A 25,087-nucleotide genomic window follows, 5' to 3' on the forward strand; every position below is an offset into this window, starting at 1 on the left:
AAAATAAGTAGTTCGAATAACAGCTTATAAAAGACACTGAATAAAATAAAGATTTTTGACCGAGGAAACAAATTTTTATTGACAATAATTTAAAAAAAAACAACATTGCTCATGGCTTTAAATTAAAGGATATCAAAAGAATAAATTTATTATTATATATATTAAACGGAAGTGTAAATATTTGATAAAAATTTAAAGTACTTGTCTAAGTAAGTTAATTTTGAGTAACTCGAAAAAAAAATGAATATTATTTTAATAAAACTAATTAATTAACTAATTATTTATTACCAAATAATATCATACTTATCTGCTATAATTTTCAAAAAAATTGAATAAATTAATAAAATTAGCAAGTATGTGATTACATATAGGATTATATAACAAACCCGTGGGACTAATTCACTAATACAATTATAAATTACAGACATATAATGCTATATGATTTTATAAAACACAGATAAAGGTTTTTTCCATGGGCTAAAATAAAGTTAAAAAATCATTGCAACTTGGTACAATGACTAAATAATAAGTAAACATAAGTATTATGTATATTCAATAATTCAGTAAATGTAAGATATTTTGTTTTTAAAAAAAGTGAAAAAGTGTTTTTTGATCATTCTTCAAAACTATGAATGACTCAAGTAGATTACACATTATGTGTATTGGTATATTCGAATGTACCTGATACATTAAATTATTTTAATTATATTGTATTAGGCATTCAAATAGTATTATAAATGATAATCATATCATAAATGAAAAAAAATATTTTATAGTAGGTAATTATTATATAAATATATAAATAATTATTTTATACTAAAACTGCTAGATCTGTACCTACCTATATATATTTAATAGTTTTACGGTTTTTGCATTATTTTTGAAAAATACCTATGCAACACATTGCATTTACAATATTATTCTAATACTATATTTTGTACCAATTATCAATAGCTATATCATAAGAAGGCATGTGATATAAAATATGTATATAATTTAAAAGTAATTATGTGACTCACTCCCCCGTGTGAGCGGTTAGATTGTGTGTAAAGGCATACTAGAATAGAAGTATCTTTTTAAATAGCTTGAAAATATCCAACACCAAAATGGACATCGCGTGATTGTATTACAGCACTTACAAAAAAATAAAATTATCTGTATAATAATATATAAAGTAAATATTATTAGAAATGCATGTTCACCTTATTTACTATTAATCCATCAAATAAATATAAAAACCATTTAAATAATAATAACAAAAACATTTATTTGTGAAAAACAATACTATTTGCATAGCTATAAGAATAATATAATATTAAGTAACTGTTTTTAATTTAACTTCCACGCAATAATCAGATCGAACATTATAAACTTGGTATACAGGTGCACTTCAAACAATACTTATTCTAATTAACATGATTTGAAGTCGATAAAAATTCACCCCGTATCATATACTTATTTTAAACCATGCACACAACAAAACAATTGACGAACGAATTTTCTAGTCCGTTTCCACCAGGAACGGCGACCACGTTGAACCGTGGTTTTTTCGATCCCTGTTACAGCTCGGTGGCTGGCTATTTCTGGATCTAACTTGTCGTACGCATAGATCGGTTCGGTCGGTCCTTCGTCAACCGCGGTCGAAACTTGCACAGGAATGTATTTGGCGCAACTGCCACCACAGCATATGGGTTCTTCAGTTTCATCAAATCGAATGTATATGTTCGGCATAGAACTGTACAGTTTCATCGGTGGTCCGACGAATTCACCATTTATCACGTCCGGTTCTGTCGGACCCACCGAGGCTGACTGCATCGACGCCAAATATGACAATGCAATGTTTGGCATTGATGCATATTTTTTCGTTACAAAACCAGTAAAATCTTTGTTTACTCCTTCGTTCTGATCACTTGCGGGTAATTTGACCGAAACCGGCGAAACCGGCAAAACCGGCGAAACCGACAACATCGCCTGGTCGGCCGCAGCAAGCGGTGATTGCAACTCGACGTCGAATGTTGTATTATTTTCCATAATTATGTAGTATGGTATACGTTAATATAGCTTAACTATAAATGTATATTTAATACTTTTATAATGGAATATGTTTTTGGACGTATTTTTTGTAATAATAACACTGTAGTAATAACAACTGTACGATAGAAACGAATATTATGTATTTTATAACACACAATACATATATGGTTGTCAATGGCACCAGCCAGTAATAGATGTTTTTAGTTTTTGTATGCGAAATACATTTTAAATCTAATACAGTATAGAATCTCGATTAAAGAGTCTTTTGTGATAGCCAAATAAATTAAACTATATAATGTAATTGTCTTATTTTGCATTATACTTAAACAACATCACATATTATATAAATCTAATAATATATTCGTTTATAAATAAAAATTTAATTTTTTGTTAGTATAATAGATTTAAATATTATAATAAATAATTAATAAGCAAATATATAAATAAAAGGAATCTTCACATATTTGTCTTAAAAAAAATATGTCTATGTACCTATAGCCTATATTGTAATACCGCTTTATATAGTTCAGCAAATAATTAACATTTTTATAAAAAAAAAAAATTAATTTAAATGTAAATGTAAATATGCTGGCTAATGGCTTAATTTTTAAAACCTTTATTTTCTCTCTCTCTCAAAAAAAAAGGTTCAAAGAGGGTAATTAGTTTTATTTTTACATAGCAAAAATATTATGGTTTATTTTATAATTCTTTTAAGTACATGTGAAATTAATTCCGATGCCAAATTGTCCCCAAAAATTCAAATTAAATTGAATTCGAGTACTTATATAGAGTTATTTATACATAAATAGTTGTCAATAGCAGCAGCCAGTAATATATATTTATAGTTTTTGTATGCGAAATACATATCTAATACAGTATTATAATAACGCAAAAAGATGGTAAATAGTTTAGTGAGATAATAATTCTAAAGTGACAAATACAAGGGACACAAGCCTTGAATAAATATCGAATCTGTGGAACCTTTTCCCTACATTTACAAGTGCTGTAAAATATAGTTACCTATCAGATGTAATTATTATTATTATTTAAATTTACGCTATTACCTTCCGCCTGATGGTCGGAGGGTTCTCGAGATTGTTATTCAAGAATATGATATTATGATCAAATACACCGTAATAATAAAATGTAGAAAAACAAAATTATACAAATTAACGCAAATAAAATGATGCTCATGCACCTTACCTTATTCGCTGTTGAATTCGTTAAACTGTAGTTGGTCTTAATAAAATTAAAAGGTGTTAATCACACGGATCCAAATAAAAAACATCACTGAAGTATTTCGTTAAAATGAAAATGGTCCAGTTGTCGCTCGCAGTATCGGTGTGGTGGGTATATCGGGTGCTCGTGCACTCTTGAAGGATATATTATTAAAGTGGTTGGTGTTCATGCGCTCATAAGAGAGATGTTATTAAAATGACTGGTGCGCCTGCACTGGTGAGAGAAGACGACGTGGTCAAGCCCGACAGTGTCGCATGCGGCTCCATCAAAGTCCTCCGCGTCTTTAGAGAAATCGGCTTTCTCTCCGACGACGGAGAAGCTCATTGGGCCATCCCTTGTCTCTGGCAGCACACGAAATAGATCACACGCTTTGCGCCATATTGTCACAATGACGTGTGAGTTCCTACGTGACCAAACAATGTAAATAGTTTCCTTCATCAGTGATTAATAGAGATTATTGGTTTTTATTGACGGTTTATCTGCGTGCGACAACTTTACCGTTATTTATTTAAATAATAAAATATATAATTCTGATATGTGAGTATATCATTACAGTATAATCTCGATTAGTCATTAATCACCAGAATTTTTCGTAATTTTATATCCGGAACCTCCGAATTTGAAAGATAGAATTGTCTATTTATGACCTTTTTGATCTGGTACGCATATATAAATATCGAATAAATATAAGTAAAAAATGGACACAAATTAGCATATTATCGATTAAACAAAAGCTATTGTTGGATTTAATAAATAACATAACGGCTTAAAATACAATTTAAAAAGATGTCTCATTGAATGAAATATAACGATGACTTAAATTTACGTCTGTTAACTTTTGCGATAACTAAATATAACTTACTGGGGCTTATATAAATACATAAAAGATCCTACATTTCTTACAAAAAATGTCATTTGTAAAGTAATTATTACAATACGACTAATACAAGTACGATTATCATTGGGAGATAAAGTCTAGGTTTTGTCAACTGTTGACAAAATTGTAATTCACGAGAACAATGTTCAGATAATGAATTATGACATCGAGAAAAGAGATGATAATGCATTGAATCCACGATCCACGGTTATTATATAATATTATATATTCACCACTTTGATTAGATATTTTAGTCGATTGGTCATATCAAAATAGTATAAATCCATTGGCCATTGAAGTATTCAACTATAAAATAAATAAGTTTGTTTTGATTTTTTTGTCTACTTAAATGGGTTATATTCATAAAGACTGTCTGTGCTTCAGTAGACTGACTTAAGTTTAATTTTTATCAGAAAATTGATGTGCTAATATATCTACTCTTAGTTCTAACGTAATTTGATAAAGTTAAAGGAGTAATCAAAAACAATTAAACCATTTTTCGTCTCAGGTTATTGATTAAAGTAATTGATGTTAATTAATACATCATGTAGGTACCTACCTAAATTTAATCAAAAGAATTATTTTGAAAATTGGTTTTCACTTTGTACATAACTTATTATAATCCAATTATAGCTTACTAGTATAATTTTACAGGAGCAATTTTAGAGTAATTACTAACTTATAACTTCTGTAACAGTAATTTTAATATTTGTACAGTTATACCTACACAAGGTAATATCTACCTTATAGTTTGCACTTATATTATACCCATTTTGATAGACACTAACTAATAGCTTTCACTATTTAACTTAAAAGTTTAAACATCTTTTTAAATTTAATAGTTTGAGGTGTGTGGTAAATATTTTAGTTTAATTAATTAATGCGTCTCTATAATATTTAAAAATTATTTTAATAGTTGTATACTTGTATCTATAAATTTAAACAAAAATTATGGTTTTCAATATATTTTGTTGATATATCAACACTCCATAGTTTATAGGTACAGTAAGAAGTAAGAACTAAGAACTGAGGATGTGATAATATTAATAAATATAAGATACCTGCAAATTACATTCAATTTTAACTGTTCTAAAAAGTTTAAAATACATTTTTTATTGGATAAAACATTTATAATAGAATAAGTAATACTTGGTTGCTTGTAGTGAAATAATCTAATTTCACAAAAATTAAAACTTTATAATGGCAGTTTTAACGCTTATAATAGTTATGGTTTGTGACTTATTATCAGATACTTTTAATATTTTTAAAATTATTTAGACAAAAATGTAGTCTGCATTGTAAACATTTCTTTATTTCTAATTATAATTCTACAACTAATTAATATATAGATAATTTAAACTAGTGTATAATACCCATTTACGTGTAGGTGTTTACATAATATGATATGATAAGTATTATAAATAGCATAATATAAGTAATTTTTAGTAATACACATATTATAAATATTACATGATATAAATTATTAATTTACCAGTAATTTATTTATTTCTTTTTTATGAATACAATAACAACATTTAATAGCTATAGTCAGATATATTATAACATTAAGATCTGGTGCATACTACAATATACAGTGAATGGTGTATATTATACACCATATTATTTGAGACTAGGATTTTATTGCATTTCGTTATATCTTAATATTTAAATTTATTAGTATGCAAGATATCGTATAATTAATATCATTATTACAATGTACAGTGCATACCTATCATAGTATACGAGTTTACATAAAAACAATGATATATTTATTTTAAATTAATTTTTTGAAAGATTATCTAATACGAGTATGCACTATTTCAACACTACTTCTTTCATTGGCTTAAATTTTCCTTTTGATCAGTATACTATATTAATTTGAAAGTAAATTAACTAACTTTTTACAATTCGACAATCCATTATTAAATTATTTTCTTTAATAAAAACAAAAATAATTTTAAATAATATAATATAGTTAATAATTTTGATTCGAAATACATGGTATCTACATTCTACATACATATAACAATTATACTAATATATAATATTTATTCTACGCTTATTTAATTTTTAATTGCACAGATTTAAAAGGATTAAAAAGGTAAATAATAAACTCACAATTTTTTTTTATAAACATATAAGCTTATTACGACTTTGTTACTATTTAAAATATATAACCTTGTTATTTTCATAATGTGTTGATACTGCAATAAATTTATTTTATATTTGAAGTGTAATCGAATCTAAGTTATAATTAAATAATATTACGAGCTAAAAGTCGTCTTTAGCGAGCACACAGTACTATAGTAGTCAGTAGAGAGAGAGTGAGTGAGAGAGAAAGAGAGAGAGATGATGAGAGAGAGAGAAAGAGAGAGAGAGCAGTTATGTTAAAATTACTGACTGATCAAATATTACCGCGCTAAATAAACTTATATAGATTACGTTTTATTAAGTTTCTCTGACAAATATTTTAATGAAACACATATCTCGGTTTTAGTGTATCTTATTTCATGAGAAAATTGGCATCAGTATCTGTGTATACTTCACCTTGTGAATTAATACGATAGAGATGGGCAATCTGCTTGTGGCGAATTGGGTATAGCAAAATAGTATATTATCCAATGGTGGTCCAAACTACTTTCAAAACTTTCCTGATATGTCTAAGAAACTAATCTCTGAAACTTTCTTCAGAATTGAACGTGTAGTTTTTGAGTAATAAGCTAATATATATATAGTTTAATGTATAAACTACAAACATACGCTTTTTGTCGTACATTTTAATGACAAACAGATCTTTAATATTATTTTCCCTATTTAAAAAAAAAATCTCATGCTAACGTATATTGGCTAATTATATTGGACTATACCATTTTTTTTTAAAATATTATTGCTGTAATCAATGGTTATTTTATATAAAGCAAAAAAATGTATTCGATTTCCATGAGCCAAGCTCGTAAAGTGCACTTTTCTAACTTATCTGTATATTTTAATATAATCATTACTTTCCCTCTGGAATTATTGCATACCACGCTGACTGTAAAATTTATTCATACAGAGGTGAATGGCAGTTAATGGTGTAATGTACATGAAGTATATAAGAAAATAACTAAATAATAATATTAAACGAGATCAAAAAAAATAATGTTGATGGAAAAAAAAGTAACAAAAAGATTCTAACATCGTCGAATGTATAGTTAGATTCGTGTAATTTTAAGGGTTGGGGTATAGTACAGGATTATTCAAAACGATTCATCCGATTAAAAATATTTAAATATTTTTAGTTTTTCGGTTCAGAGTAACATAATATAGCCATTATAAATATGCGACATATTCAAAATAGAATAATAGTAGTAATGTTTCGAATATTTATTTAATGGTACACTTATATAAATATTCCACGTGAGTATTCATTTGCTCGTGTGACCGAATAACACAAATGTGCAGTCGGAAACTAAAATTCATTCATTCCACGCATATCCGTCACGCGGTAATCGACTGCTAATTTTTTAGCTCTTCCACAGCGGTCGAGGATAACGACGACGGTACGCGTACCCGCACGGACTAAGCTAAGAATATTATATTAAGAGAACATCGCACCCGCATGTGTTATCTCCGTCTTACACACGTACATGTATAAAACGCGTTTACGCAATCCTAATAGAACTCGCTCAATTTTGGTTTTAGAGTAAACATACCTATTATAAAATTAACAGATGGCAATATTTTGGAGCGCAAGACGCCGAGGTTATTTAAAAATGTTGAAATTGTTGCTAACTCTAAACGATTACAATGAACGTTTTATCGGGAATAATGGAATAAACTCGGCGTCTTGCCCTCCGAAATATTGTCATCTTTTAATTTTATAATAGGTATATATTTATGCTGCAGAACCAAAATTTAGCGAGTTCTACTCAGACAGCGTAAACGCGTTTTGTCCATGTCGTACGCGTGTAAGACGGATGAGACAACGTCCAAGTGCCGAAGTGCCCGTATTCGTCGTATTTACATATATGCGCAGAAGAACAGTATAGCCACACGGCCAAAGATCGAGTGGAGGAGACAAGTGCATATTCGGATGATTCGTTTTCAATAATCCTGCACAGCTGTATTGCGAATTGCGATTGCAGGGAAGAAGCCACGGCGGCGGTTGGTCGACGTCGGGCGAGTCGTCGCTCGTTATCTATCTGCGCGCGCGCGCGTTCCCGTTTAAGACGACGTCAGGTCGTCCGCCGAGTCGTCATCGCTCGTGCAGCAACTCCGGCTGTTGGTCGAGTCCGACGACAGGTTGTGCCGGTTGAGCGGGCGGTAGTGATGGTGGTGATGGTGGTGGTGGTGGTGGTGGGGTTTTTGCTGTCCCTGGTGCTGGTGCGCGGACGACGAGGTGCGCCGCCGGCGTCTGGGCGGCGGCGGCCGTTGGTTGTGCCGGCCCACGACGTCCGCGCTGCCGCCACTGCCACCGCTGCTCAACGTCGGCGTGGCGGCTGGCTGATGACCGACACCGCTGATGGACGTGGTCGACGGGCCGGCCGCGACGCTCACCTGATGATAGCCCGACTGCATGTCGTCCTCGTCGCCGCCAGCACCGCCGCTCTGCACCGACATGGACCGCGTCCGGCGCCGACCGCACCGCAACTGATCCCGGTCGCCGGCCCCAGTGATGGAGTCCAACCGCACGCTGTTCGGGTCAGCCTGTATATCCAAACACGCGCGATAAGCAAACGCTGTGTAACTAAATTGTGTGTATCGTCATTGACACGAAAAACCTTTCGAGTGCTAATTCTCAATTTTTTAGTACTCACAAAAAACGTTAAAAAAATTATCTTTAAAAACAAATTTCAAAACTTTAAAGCTACGTAAATCGCTTTTACGTATTTTGAAAAAAAAATAGCTAACATTTTATCTTTGTGGAAATATAGTATAAATGTTCGATATAATATTGCCACATTGGACGAGGTCTTACTATTTTATAAGACTTTTTGTCAAGCTTACACAAGAGTGGATTTAAACAACTATAACTATAATACTATTTTTGTCAATAGTATAATACATTTTTAATCACATAGAAATCATAGAATACGTTTTTCATAAACGGATATTATGGTATGAGTAATACAAAGGTGGGTTTTATTTATTATTTTTCATTAATTCTACGATGAAGATACACAATAGCACATTGCAGATAATATCAAATTATAGCTTTTAAGTCTTCTAAATCCGGAATACTAAAGTTTCAAAACCGTGATTTTAGCACGTAGTAGGACGTTTTTTCGTGTCAACGACGATATATTATTATTATTATGTTTAATTAACACTGTACCTATACACAAGAATAAATCTATACAGTAGGTATATTTCATTATTTATTATAGTTTTTTGGTTTTTATTTTTTTTAACGATAATTACTAATAAGTAATAGTAATAGTGATGTTATGAAACCTGATTTTGAGAATGAACTGAACCTAAAAAAAATTCTATAAACTTTTGTATAAAATAAATATTAATTATTATGTAAATATATAGATTAAAATTATGACGAAGAATACGAAGGAAAATAATAATAACTCCATTTTATTATTTTCATTAAATTCAGTACAAATTTTGATTTCTTTGGTATAATTTTAAATAAGTGTTTAGTTCAGTTTGAAAATCGAATAGTTCGCGTAATAAAGTCATAATAATAAGGTGATGGTACATTTTAATATCATATTCCGAAAAGTAATATACATAATATAATGTATATGTATTTATACTTTATAGTGTCGTGGGTTAATCAATATTTACTATTGAAATAATATTGGTTTATTATTTAACTTTTATTTATCTAACTATATATATAAGCTTAAACGAGTGGATTTATTAGTATAAATATTCACAATTCCCATTTCGCCGGTTTCCGCCGCCGCTATAATTCACTCCTCTCACAATGTAAACTTTATACACATGTTTATGAATAATAAAAAATCTATTACCTATTGCTTCAATAATATTTGATATTCACTCGTTGATATTTTCATAACAAAACAAAAACGCTTTGAATTACCAATTTGACTTCACAAGCTTTAAATGTTTTTATTTCAATTTTTTTCGAAATCACATATAAAATATTGATTATTGAAAATACCTGATAAGCAAGCGCCGACAGTAAGTCCCGGTCAGGAACCACCCCTAACGGCATGATTTCTTCTAAAATTACACTCGCCGCGATCTTATGATATTGGATGATTGGCGCAAAGTGTTCCCTAAACAGAGAACGCCAATCTGCGTCTTCGGAATCGGCATTGTTGTTGTCAGCAGCGTCGGCGGCATATTTCTTCGCCCACATCAGCGCAGCCTGCAACACCCCCGAGAACGTATTTAGTACACGTAACATTAGAAAATCACCATTTAGACTTATCACTTATTACATATTATTATATTACATTTTTGATGGATATTATTATCAGTGATACCATTTATACCTAAAACACTGAACATATATTATATTATATTTAGTTTTACGCTATCAGTATTCGCATATATTATATTGGATGCCTATAGGCTATATTTGTTGTGTATTATAATGGCGTGACACTTGGCAGTTGGATCGTTTAACACATTAATATTCAACGTCAATCAAAAGGAACTAAATATTGACATTGGTCGACTTAATGATCGCGACAATAATATATATATATATATACGATAAATTGTAAATTGTCGTCATTGCCAAATGCCAATTGTGATGTCAACTTATTGACTATACATAAAACCGTACGAGTACATTAATATTATAATATTCACCTGGAATTTTGTCAGTTCATCAGCTCGTAACTCGTCCCGTGACAGTATAAGTCGGACCACGTGTTGCGGCAATAATGTGAACGATCCAAGTGTGAGTACGCGTCCGCCGTTCACATCTACGAACTCGAGCACCTTTAGGATTTTTAGTCAATCTCATAATTTCGTTCAAATTTATTTTATTTTAATTATTTCACAAATACGCAACTTGCAAGGTTAATGTGTTTAATTAATGATTAATATTATTTATTTACAGCATTTCAGTATAAAATAAAAACGTCCAAAACATTTCTGCAAATCAACACCAAAACAACGTACAAAAATCCATCAACACAATATACCTATTAGCTTTTATTAAAAATAAAAAGTGTTTATTTTCGTAAAAACGATACTCGTTACATTCCATATTTATATAAATTAATGACCAAAATATATACAGTTATACTCCAATTCACTATACTAAAATATTATTTATGCTTTTTAGCGTTGACATTACTTTATTTATAACATATCATATTGATATTTGTTATACCTAATACAAAATTTATGTTTTCGAGGTTAAAAAGTATGAATATTTCTTATTACTCATCTATACAAATAATTAAATACTGAACAAACCAATACTAGTTTCATAAATATAGCATAATGAGAAGAACTAGAAGGAGAACTCAGATTTTATTTTAATTTATGAATACGTGATTTCTATAGACTGAGATAATATGTATAATGTTGATAAAATTAACAATTCGATTTTCATGATATTTTTGTCCGAGTACCGAGTGTAAAGAAAAGTAAATGAAAAATAATGAAACAATTACAGTTTTTTCATTTTTGAATTGGGTTATTGAGTACTTATTGTTATTTTGTAATTAAATATTTATCAATTTATGTTAATGACTAAATAAATAAGTAATAATACATTAAGACACCATATTTCTAAAAATGTGAACAAAGTGAGATAATTTCCTAGCACCAGGTTTTAGTAGCCAATTTGCTCTATAAATATTCCATAAAAAATATATTAATTTATGATTTCCATGATATAAATATTTATTTTTTAAGTGTTAAAATGTTTACTTTATTAATTTATGCGAATTCAATTTATAAATGTGTTTATGCGTCTGATTTATTATATTTATATATATATATTAAGAGAATATAAAATCTGAGTTCTGTCAATGCCAGCGTTTTCATTTTTTAAATTTAAAACCAATACGCAAATAATATGTATAATTCTACTGGACTGATAATGATTTCTACTCTTAAAGTCAGATTTGATTTTGCATTAGTTTGCAATTATAAACTTTTATATTATGAAAATATAATTTTAATATTATAGTTTTGGCAGTCGGCATGTTCAGTTTAATTTAATTTTAACTCGGGTGTGTATACTATATAATATAAGTAATAGTTTATGACACCCAAGTGAAACTCTCCAAGGTCGCAAGTTTTACCGTTAAATTATATTATCTTTTTTACGTCCCTTTAAAGTGTTGATAAAGTAATAAAGTTTTCTTTTGTTAGAGACTACTGCCTAAAAACTGAGAATATATTATACTATCCTTCCCTTACAGGTTATTACTAAACAATTTATGTATGAATAACAAGACGTTTTTAAAGTGATAAATAATAATTTTATGTAAACACTTTTGTATATTATATTTAAATTTAAAAAGAATTATTTTTATTATTTTGGAAATATTTTATGCAGAAAAATATTTATGAAGTATATTTTATTTTTTTTATATTTATAGTTTTAACTTTTAAATTATACAGGAATTGTGTATACATCATACATTTAAATAATTTTTTTAAAACCTACAGCAATTATGTATTCAAATGTTTTTATATACATGCATAACTTATAAGTTTAAATGTATAATGATAGTAAATGTAAATAAAACGATGTGTTTTATTGTGTAAATCACTGTGCATTGTACAAACACTGTATAAACACTTACGTATATACGTATATATATATATTTTTTAATTTATAAATCGGTATTTCGTTGAATTAATCAGTATATTATTCTCTGTAGGTACTTCGAAATCGATTGAAACATTGCTAACCCCTAGTTTTCACCACTAAAGACTGAATGTAAACAAACAAAAAATAAATAAACCAACAAAATATAAAACAACGTCGTCGAGAAAATGACTAGTCAGATTTTCATATACGCGTTCACACAAATCACACATACACAATTATATAATATTCATGTATCTTTGACGGTAACATAATATATTATATTATATACTGCTGTGTATTTAATAGTCGATAATGATTATTATTATTATTATTATTATATTTATGTTGTGTGCGATGATCTATGACGCGTACCACTTAAAAATTATTATTTAAGCTACCTGCTTGGGAGTGAAAATAACCAATCCGACAACTAATATGGGTTACAATACATACACAAAATAAAACAAAATATTAATTATAAAACAACTAAAAAAACATCACACGCATCGCGGCAATGCTCGCACTTAAACACACACAGATACACGTACAGCACACGCAAGAACACAACTAAAGGGAGGTACAGAAAAACAGAAAACAACGTAATGTATATAACGTCAAAAATATAAAACCGGCGCGCCCGCTCGCACACATATACGCGAGCGCGCTCTCGATTAAACCAACAATTTAATATTGTAATGTACATGGGTAACAAAAGTAGATGATGATGATTATGAATGATGATGACGATGATGATGATGATGATGATGATGATGATGATGATGATGATAATAATTACGTTTCACAATATCAAACGAACATTTTACACGCGCACACAGGGTGTTTAGGCACCATCCGTACCGGTACGTATATATACTACATGAATAACAGGTGGGTAGGGCGGGTGGAGGTTATGTGTATTGTCGTCGTATTATAAAATAATATATAATATTATATTATATTATGTCATATAAGCGTATTAATGTATGTGAAACACATCCGGAGAGTAAATCACCATCGGCAATAAGCGTGCATATTTTTGGTTATTATTGTAAAAGGTATTTTTATTATCTGCTATATTGGCGAATCGTTTATTGTGCCGATATTGTATATAGATTGAATTATGGTTGAGAGACATTCAACCACTCCATAAAAACTGGAATACCCGTTTTTTTTTTTGTTTTTTAAAGTTACGCTCAATATCATATCTACAGGTGATACACAAAGCATGAAACCTGCTTTTATTTGTCAATGATACATAGGTATTACAGTTGTTTTAAATCTGATTTTTGGAATTCTTAAATATACTTAAAAATCTAAATATTACGAGTTTGGAGGATATACGGCAACTATGATGATTTGAAAATTGTATTAATTCGTTATCATCTGATCTGTTATACATTTATAATTTGAATAAATAATCAAAATATAAGTATAATACATATACTAGATCCAATATTACATCTATTACATTTTTATAAAATCATTTTTAACGACTATTTTGTTCATTTTATACAATTAATGTACTTACATTAGTATTTAAAAAAAAATTAACCATTAAATAATTCATAATAAAAAAAGGGTTTCATTTGAAAAAAAATAATCTCTACAGGACTACTTAAGTAGGTAATACAAAAACTCTCAATCATTTACAAAAGATTAATTAAAAATTCCAAAAATCATAATTTGAATAAATTCATTACCTATTTAACAAAAAAAAAAAAAAAAATGGTTGCAAGCATAATGTTTGGTGAATCATCTTGTATATATCTTTTTTGTTTTGCTTTGAAATAAAAAAAAATAATGAAGATTAATCTATTGGTTTTAGTTTAATAATTTGTAATTAATTATTATTTATTATCAGGAACATAATATGTTAAAATTAACTCCTTGTTGAAACAATAATATTCAGTTAAAGGTAAAATTTAGGTATATGAAACTCTAAGTACTCTTGTCAAAGAAAAATATTTATGATATGTATGAGTCGGAAAAAATACGTTTATAGAAGCCTTGACATATTTTTAGTCCCATGATTTAAATTTTAAAATCTTTCAACCTTATAATAATATTGGGTTATCATTGAACACCAGGTACCGTTGACGGGTACAAAGGGATTTGTATGAACTATGTCAACTCTTTTCGGAAATATAATAACAACAACAATAACAAATCGTTAATAATAATAATATTGTGGAAGTATACACGAAATCGCCAACAGTGGTTTAGCCTCTCACCCCTCACCCGTCCCCCACGTACTTTTTGCACCAGCGATTTAGTGCACTTGTAGTGGATGTAACGTTCGGCAGACGCCAATAGCGCACAAGCTGTGTCCACGGTGATGCCGCCGCCCGTGTCGGCGAAACCCGTACAGGCGGCCCGCAGCTCGTCCAGTCCGTAACAGTCGGCCGCATTCAACACGCCTGATAAAACAACACTATTGCAGTGGATACGACGATACATTGAATAATTAGGGTGTACCGACTTAAATAACACATATTTAACACGAAATTAATTTACTACGAACAAAAAAAAAGGGAGATATACAACTATCCCTTCGAAAAGAATACAGTAAATAAATTAATGTAATAATATAATTAATATTGTGCAATCGTTTCAAAGTTCTCTCAAATAATATTCGTGTACATATAATAGTATAGGTACATTTGGCTATAGAATTGGAACTATATCGTGGCAGTCGACGACTACGGTATATCGGTAGTTCGGTATATCGATACCGTTCCCGAATTTATTCTAATATTTCTACGTCAAAGTGTAATGACATTAACTATTAAGAACAAACGCTTTATTAGTATCATATAGTTTAAATTATGTCATTAGTTTAGGTCCACATAAAGCGTCAATGCAATATTGTGTTAGTAAGTTATGACATTGATTTTATAAAATCAATGATGACGCGTACACGTGGATATAACGAACTCTTGTACTTTCCTCTCGGCCCTCGGTACACTGTGCGCGTTTCAACTTGACACTATTAATAATTAATTATACTACGATTTGATTAATATTAATTTTAAATTGGGACTTAAAAAGTTTCAGAAAAGTATTAATTTTTATTGCTCATTAATAAATAAAGAAGTATACAAGCCAATAATATAATTGTATGGTGGATACGTTATTCGTTAATAGGGCAATAATACTATACAAATACATTTTTAAACGATATTAAAACTTTCAACATGGTTCATTAGTTTTATAAGCGAATTGAAAAAAATTAAAAGTTATTTAGAATGACTCTATCCCACAAAATGTTCCAAATTACATTGACGAGTCTTAGAAATGTATAATTCAGGAACCCAAACAGTTGTTAACACATTTTTGCATAGTAATGATATTTTTTTCCGACTAAAGCGTTGCATAACGTATAAAATATAAATAAATATATTATATTCATACTAAGATGTCTAATATTATCTATTATTTATATGGACCTACCTAGTAACGTCCGTGGTTGTAATGTAACACAACCAGTGTGTACATATTCTACCAACTGCCGGAACACGTCGGCATCGAATTCTTCGATTACTATTATTGTTGGTGATGTTACACTCCCGACATTACTTATCGCTGCCGCTGCAGTTCCGACGGCACTTCCTCTTTTATACTTCGACCAAGATGTCGAGGCGTTGGATCCGGCAGCCGCCATTTTGCTATTGTTCTTAATGCTGTTCCTATTCGGTGGTGATTTTTGCTGTTGCTATAGTTTGGTTTATACATCAACAGCCACACAAAACATACGAATCAATAATATATACCATAAATGTCTATACAACTGTCAGCTATACATTCGACCCGTCATTATGATGTCAACATTTAGCGGCGGTAACTCGTTTAAAATTTTATAACAACAATATGTACTAAACAAAATATTGCTTATATTTAATAATTCACAGTAATGATTGTATACATTATTATTACTAAAATGGTCATTTGTTTCGAATACTGTATTGTAGTTGGAAAATCAAGAACTATGTGACAGTGGTAGAGTGGTCCCTATTGTATGTATGTTATTTCCATTATGTAGGATAAAATGAATAATGTGTACATACATCAAACCATTATTAAATATTTACTTACATAGTCTTAGTTATTCTACGAGAAGTTCTCAATTTGTTATATTACGTAGTTTAATACTTTATTAAATATCTCAAAAAAGTGTGTATATAAAAAATAATGATCGTTTAGAAGTAAGGTTTGTTAAATAATGTACAAACGACTGTATTATTTTATTACTATTACCATTAGACGTTAAATAATAAATTAACGCATAAAGATAAAAAAGATAAACCTTAACAACTATAATTAATCGTTTCTTTAAAGTTTAAACCCCTATCATCTATATTTATGTTAATCTTAATGTTCTTTATTCAGTGAATCAAGTAATAGGTTTTTATAACTGAACATTTGCCATGGACGTATTTATAATATATGTAAACATCCATTCCATATTATTGAAAATTCTTTAGCTCCCCAAAGATGAAACTATAAATCAATTCATTACTGTCACCAACAAAAATAACCGGAGGTTAACATCAATAACATCTGTTTTTCTAAATATTAACTAAACATAACGAGAATATATCGTGAAAAATAGTAGAATACACTTACCCGTGATTGATACTGTTGTTGATGGTTGTGTTGAATCAATGGTTCTGAACTACGTTTTAACAACATCCTCAACCTATTTTGTTGTTGAGAGTTTTGACTTCCACTTGCGGCACCAGATAATTGCTTTATTAAGCCTCCACTGCGTTTCGATGAACTACCTCCAATTGAGTGTTGTTGGTGTTGTAGTTGTTTACCATTCGTGTCATATAACATTTTATAAAACACTCTATAAACATAACAAAATACTATTAAAACCGTTAAAAATAATGTATAAAATAATAAAATAATTTATAGCAAACAGTATAGTGTTTTTCATTAGTCCTCAGTTTTTAATTTGTTGATTGAGTGTGTATTGTATTTTTTTCTCATGCACATAGTAATAAAAAATTTTAAAAACCATGAATAATTATGGTTTATTATGAACAAAGTATACATAATATGTACATATAAAATGTGTAAATGTTACTTTAATCATGACAAGTAAAGTTAAAGTTATCGAATATTATATTAATTATTCTCGAAATAATTTGTCATTTACCTCAACATTTCAGAAAATTAATATAGCTATTTATGATACAACGTTAATAAACAAATATACTTCAATAGAATATCGAAATAACATTATTTTTTTATCTGACTCATCTTAATTAATTGTTAAAAATATGTTGAACGTTCTTTTACAGTTACTTGATTACTTACTAACACTATTAAATAACAAAAGGACAACCAAAAATTCGTATAATAATACCTGACAAATGAATATTTATTTTAATAAAAGTATTATTATTATTATTTGATTTTTGTGATATTACCTTTATAGATAATGTTTAACAAATTACAATTTGAAAAGCTATTACTTTTAAATAAGTTAAACTTAAAATGATTTAAAAATATTTATTACAACGTATAACATAGTTTAATCTACAAAAGATAAATAACAAAATACAAATTAGTTTTAATTTAATTTTGTCATTGTCAGCGTAAAAACTTTTTTAGAAGTAAAATATGTTTTCAAAAGTTTCATGTTATAGTGTTTCCATATAGATTGGAAATTCGATTTAGGTGATATTTTAAAAATATCTTTTTTGAAATATTCCAAAAGTTTTCCAGGAAATTGCGAAACCTATCCATTCAAGATGATCCGGAAATGAATCCTGTATGTGTATAATCTTATAAGTCAATCATTGATAAATAAACTGAAGTAGCAAAGACTAAGTGTCTCGGATCAGAAAGTATCACGTCTTAAAAAAATTATCACGTATTGTTTATTTAAAATTATTAACGCTGAAAAGGTAAAAGCCAACAAATATCTTATGCCGTTTCACCAATATTGATATTAAACAAAATATGTAAGTTAAACACGTAAATTATTGATTTTAATTAATATTTGGATTGATATAATATAAGATGAAAATATACTCCTTTCAGTATTTTGGTGATAATAATTTGTCTTATTAATAGACGACAACACATTTAGTTACACAAAGTTAAACTTCAAAATATATATGAAACTAAGATAGTAGTTTATCAAAGTATAATAAGGTTCCTTGTCGCATTAGACAATTTTAGTTTACTAGTCAAAGATTGTATCGATTTATGAGTAAGTAGATTAAATGTTTGAAGTTTTATTGAATAGCCTGTCAAATTTATTAGCATTTGAATATTTTGTTAAAGATAATTTAAAATTAAAATAAATATTTTATTATTTAACAAACGTTATGTCGTTATCGTTATATTAGATATGAGACAATAATGTACCTTTATTGCCTATACATTACGCCGGGTTACAAAAATGAAAAACAAACCAATTACAATATTAAAAATAGTAAAAATAGTTAATAAAAGACAAATCATATTATATATTTATATTATATCATAAGAATTTATACAGAATTAAAACTACAGTATAAATTCAAGTAAGTATAGTTGTTTTGTTATTTTTTTTTTTTAATATTTTAAGTTATTAAAGTTATTTTGTATTTATTAAATATTATTATAATCCTAACACCGTTAACTAATTTGTAGCGATAGTGCTATGCTACTTTGAAATAACATTTATATTATTGTGAGGTACTAAGGTATAACATTTACAATAGATTATAACATAATCTTTTGTAATTACATCAAATCCTGAGCTTCTCCATAATAATACAGTTTTAATTACATTGGTACCCAATCTATTTTGTTTTATCTATTACTCCATATTTTATTAAAATTACTTATTGATTTTCACATTGATTTTAAAGTACATAAAACAGTTTTGTTTTTGTAGAAATTTTTATTTATTTTATTTTTGTTGAATATTATTCTTTGCCGTTCTTTAAATCTTTGTGATTTTTTGTGTCTTATGTAGGATGAGTGTAGCTTTTGGTTATTTGCTGGGCGCTTATTAACTTTTATAGAGAATTCCAGTTTTTAGCGTAATGAGCAAAGAAATCCATTAGTCATCAATTTTTTTTAGAGTTTACAATTGTAGTTGTTGTTGACATACTATTTATATAGCTTTGTGTACTTTATCAATAAGATTACTGTCACGGTAAATTATAAGTATGTTTGAAATGTCAATTTAGTGCTTATATGTTGATATATTAAATATTATGTAAATATTGCATCATTTTATTATTCTAGAGTAATCTCAATGGCTTGGTTTCTTAAGCTGTTCATCGTGGGGTTATTAATATAACTTCAAACGAAGTACTGCCGGTAAAATTAGAAAAAAAAGAAAAAAATAGATTTAATAATTTAATAAAATTATTGTTAATATTATGTTTATAAATACAGTTTGTTATAATTAAATAGTGTTTGTAAAAAATCAGCCACACCCTCAAAATAAATTGACTGCTACTATTACCGTGACATTTATTTCATTTATTTACATATTTCGTTCTATACACTTCAATCTAAATTTGTATCACTTATAATTTCATTTAACTTGTATTACAATTATAAATATAAATCATACAGATTGTTCATTGGATCAATTTTATTCTAAATGTCTATAGCTACCACTATAGAAAAATAATCTGTACGATTAGTTGATAATACTCCTGTTTCGGTTTTACCGGTTACATAAGTATTATATTTAATAAAAATATGGTCTAAGCAAGTATGTGTACGACGTAATGGAGTTCTAGTACATTAATATACCTGAACAGGATAATTTATACTGTTGTATATGAGTATAATTCTAAAATATAAGCAATTTCATAAATCATGAATTATTCAGAATTTATTTAAGTACATTTTATGAAATGGACATATTTTAGACCAATTCATGAATTAAGCATTATGTGTTCATTTGAGGAAATGGAAAATTCTACATTTCGAATGCAATACAGTGATTACACGATCCTATACGAGAAAAACGTAATTTACGTTTATTGAATAAATTTTCCAACAGTATAATATACCAACCTTCTCAATGAAATGTTGATAATGAAATTAATTCAATACTTAAGATAATATTTTATAAACGTATTATTATAATTTTATAATTTAACTGTTAATTTATCAAATAAACTATGTATTTATTCATGAATAATAATATAATAATAATTTTATGGTATACAATATACAAATATAATAAACTAATTATATTTTATTATTGTTATATTAAATCAATTAATTATCGATTCATTGTAAACTACTTACCGGCTTCTAGCCGCGAGTATTGCTTTAACTGCACACACCGGTTCCCGTGTTTCACCGACTAAAAATGTAACGTCGCACACTTCTGGGATAGCCGCGAGAAACTTCAAATCATCTGCTAATCCACCTTTATATTCGAACAGTGTTTCATCCATTGTTGTAGATGTTGTAGTAACGGGATATTGTTGCTCCATCATTAAACCTGTTATATTACTTATTCATAAATAGGTTTGCACAGTTTGCACGGTTTGATAGTATATAGATTATTTAGATACCGCGCTGTAGTAATTATATTCATAACTTTGTAATTTAATGATCACTGATCTCCAGTATTTCGATAAAAAATATATAAAACATTAATTCCTACTGCATTTTAGGTTCTGCGAAATCAACTAATTTAACTAATAGGTAATAGATGATAGTCTATTATTGTTTTAATTGTATATAATGATGTAGATTATCGTGTTTTTTCAATTTCCATTAAGGATAACATAGAAAAACATGACAACCTTTCATATTAATAGTTTTGTTAGGTATTAGGTAATATTTAAAAATTAATATTCAAAATCAACCATGTTATAAAGACCGAAGAATTGAAATATGTATACCACGAGAAGACATTTTATAAATTTAAAAGACTTCCAAAAAGTAAAATTTATAGTCCATTCATTCTTAACAAAATCTATTTTGTTATAAAAATGAATTTAGTATAGCTAATTAATATTACGAATAGTTAAGTAGGTAGTTTTAATTAAGTAAGTAGGTAACTATAACATTTTGCGATTTATCCCTGTGAGTTGTCACTCTTCTCAAATTATCTTAGCTTTAAATTCTTAACATTTATTACAAATTAATTATTCGTCTGAAATTGTATTTTTATATATTGAATAATACTCAGACAACTATTTTGTTTCTTAATATGAAATAAAAATAAAAACTTAAACAATAATGATGATAAAAATAGTATAAAATATTACATTTTTAAGGTTTTAATTTTGTAATTATTGAAAATATTATGTATGACAATATTTTTAAAAATACTAATACTTATTGAAATAACTTATGCTAACTAGTAAATTAGTATCGTTTTTAAGAAAATGTATAAAAAGTTTTTTTTTTAATTTTTAGAACAAACTATATTTTACAAAATCCTATAACATTACTAATAAAAATGTTTTTCATTTTTTTTACAAAATTAATTTTTTAAATTATTATTATTGTAAGAATTTTAAATTTTAATACAAGTAAAAAACTACATTAATTAAATATTCACTATTTATAACTACGTATCTAAATCATCTTTAGTATTAATTTTTTTTTATAAAAATGTTAATAATGCAAATATTTTAAATTTCATAATAAATCAATATTTTTGTGATGTTTAATTTTTATTCTGTGCCTTTTTAAGCAATAAGTATTAATTATTTATTATAGACTATAGTATTACACATCATTATTTTTTTGTAATATACTATAAATAGTTAATAACATTTTTAGATATATCATAAATATATTTAACCTATCATAGTAGCTTATACAGTATCGTATCCTAGACATATTAATATTGCTTATAGCTTCATAGGAAATAGTTTATGTGGATGTTTTTCCGCATAATTAGCTTCGAATAATATATTTAAACATATAATGTTTTTAGTCACATGTTATTTTTCTACCTTTTGTTGTATAAATCGGCATAAAGATCACAAACACAAGTATTTAGAAATTATTGAATCACATTGTATGATGTGGAATCCCTCGGTGTAAAAGTTGAGAAACAAGATAATAATTATGCACATAATACTAATAAATTTAGTGTTCTGTTATATTTTATTCAAAATATAATTAATAATTCAATAGTTAATTATATTTAAAACGATTACGATATACGTACAAATATCAGGATATTTCTCTACAAAAATATAATAATATATACTTTAATTAAATAATTAATTGATTAAAATTTAATTAAATTAAATAACATTATTTGATTCTTCAAAAGAAAAAAAGGCTGAAGATAAAATTATTATAAAAGATAATTATTTTTCGGGGTAAATATTTACCCCGTGCGTATAATGTGTATTTATAATATTAATCCGGGTTAAATAGTAATATTGGTATATAATATTTGTATAATGTTTTAAGTTACATAATATATAAAGTAATATGTTTTTAATATTTATTTATAAACTATATGAATAATACATTTTAATACCAATCGAAATATATTCTATTATATATAGTATTATGATATAATATAGCGGTATAATATATTATTATGTTATCCTATTATATTTAGTTATTTATAAGTAATTATTATTAGTTTGACAAAGAGATTTAGGGGATTTAAATTCTTGAAATCCTTCTTTTACTTTTGTTATGACTATTAGTTGACTATAAACTTGAGATATTTCATCGTATTATACTGATATTTTTTGTACTTTATATAATACAATATATGAGTAACAAATAAAAATATATTATATAATATGGTATATGAAATATAGTCCCTCAAACAAAAATGTCTAATTAAAAGTAACAGTATTTTTTTTTTTTTTTTTTTGAGAATTAGGTTAGAAAAATTAGAAAAATAAACTATTCTGAAGAAAGGATTATTATTATGTTCTGTCACAAAAAATGTTTGTTAAATAAATAAATTATTGTACCTACTGCTTATCTGTATTTTATATCGTACATAATTTAAAATTTCGATGAATGATATTTTACTTTTTATATATGTATACAATATAGTTTTATATTGACAGACAGAATAATAAATGAACCAAAAAGTAGGCATGAATAAGTTTAGGTAGTATGATTAAAAAAAATAAAAAAAGGAAACGTATAAAAATAACGTTTTGTATTTATTTGTATATACAATATACATATACCATACTCCCCATTGAATAGATTTGTCGTTGTATTAAACATTTAAGCGGATTTAATTCAAACAAACAGCGGTATTGTATTTTGAATATTCATTAAGACGAACAATACTACGTGCGACGACAATCGTTTATATAGTTTATATTAGACGATTTGAAATGATTTGTCGGTGAAGCGAAGCAAAATATTACGACACACGCGTATTAATTTAGAAAACCTATGGCAGTGTCGTTAAATACAACGTTTATCGACGAATTGAATAGACTAAAAATAAATAATAATATTATAACGGCAAGACAGTGTGCTACGCGTATACCTCAAAGTACCTATATAATAATATTATTATAATTCATTCGTACCTATACAATAATATTATATACAAACGGCGGTTAGGAGATTAATATTCAAACTCACTATATTATAGGATTTTGTCGTCCCGACGGAATAGTGAAACGTCGCGTCCGCCACGGCCGATGTGTGTACACTGCTGGTGCGTGAAAATGTTTACCGTTAAAGTTTACTCACCGTATATATACACATGTATAATAATTACGTACAGCCGAGCGCGGCGGCGGCTGCGGCGCGAGCGTTTACGACGTGGCGCGCGTCAGACCGATTAAAAGACGTCGTGCCCGCGCCTTTGCATACGGCGGTATGCTATTAATAACAGAGCACGGACAGTAATAGTAATAGTAATAATAATAATAATAAATAACAATAATAATAGTAATAATAATCGGACGCGCACGCGCGATACCGCGTACGACTGCGGTCTCGGAGAGAGTAGCGACGACGCGACGACGGTGACGTCGGCAGTAATTCTGGGAGAACGGCGTACACAGGGATCGCGCGAAAGAGAAAGCGACGGCGTGTAGTCGCAAGTGGTATTGCGGCGCGGCGGTGCGCGTCGTCCGCGGTCGTCGCGGTGGGGGGGGGGGAGGGAGGGGGTGTTGGTGAACGGCGCAAACGTCGGAAACGACGGGACGGGCAAGGTGTGAACGGCGGCGGAGACGACGCGAACGAGAGGGCGCGAACGG

The 25,087-nt window shown here is 28.3% G+C and overlaps 1 protein-coding gene across 1 annotated transcript; it reads right to left on the reverse strand.

Annotated features, from left to right (window-relative positions):
- Window positions 1-5,480: 5,480 nt before the first annotated feature.
- On the reverse strand, window positions 5,481-24,835 carry LOC132932244 (serine-enriched protein-like). Its single transcript, XM_060998519.1, has 8 exons — window positions 24,465-24,835; window positions 21,171-21,369; window positions 17,520-17,745; window positions 16,347-16,608; window positions 15,150-15,313; window positions 10,931-11,062; window positions 10,272-10,481; window positions 5,481-8,839 (listed from the first exon to the last, which is right to left on the reverse strand). Exons 2-8 carry the CDS (start codon window positions 21,362-21,364, stop codon window positions 8,357-8,359), a joined length of 1,671 nt encoding a protein of 556 aa, XP_060854502.1. The 5' UTR covers window positions 21,365-21,369; window positions 24,465-24,835; the 3' UTR covers window positions 5,481-8,356.
- Between the last annotated feature and the right edge of the window lie 252 nt (window positions 24,836-25,087).

The sequence above is a fragment of the Rhopalosiphum padi genome, chromosome 1 (genome assembly GCF_020882245.1).
Source record: "Rhopalosiphum padi isolate XX-2018 chromosome 1, ASM2088224v1, whole genome shotgun sequence".
Taxonomy (NCBI): domain Eukaryota; kingdom Metazoa; phylum Arthropoda; class Insecta; order Hemiptera; family Aphididae; genus Rhopalosiphum; species Rhopalosiphum padi.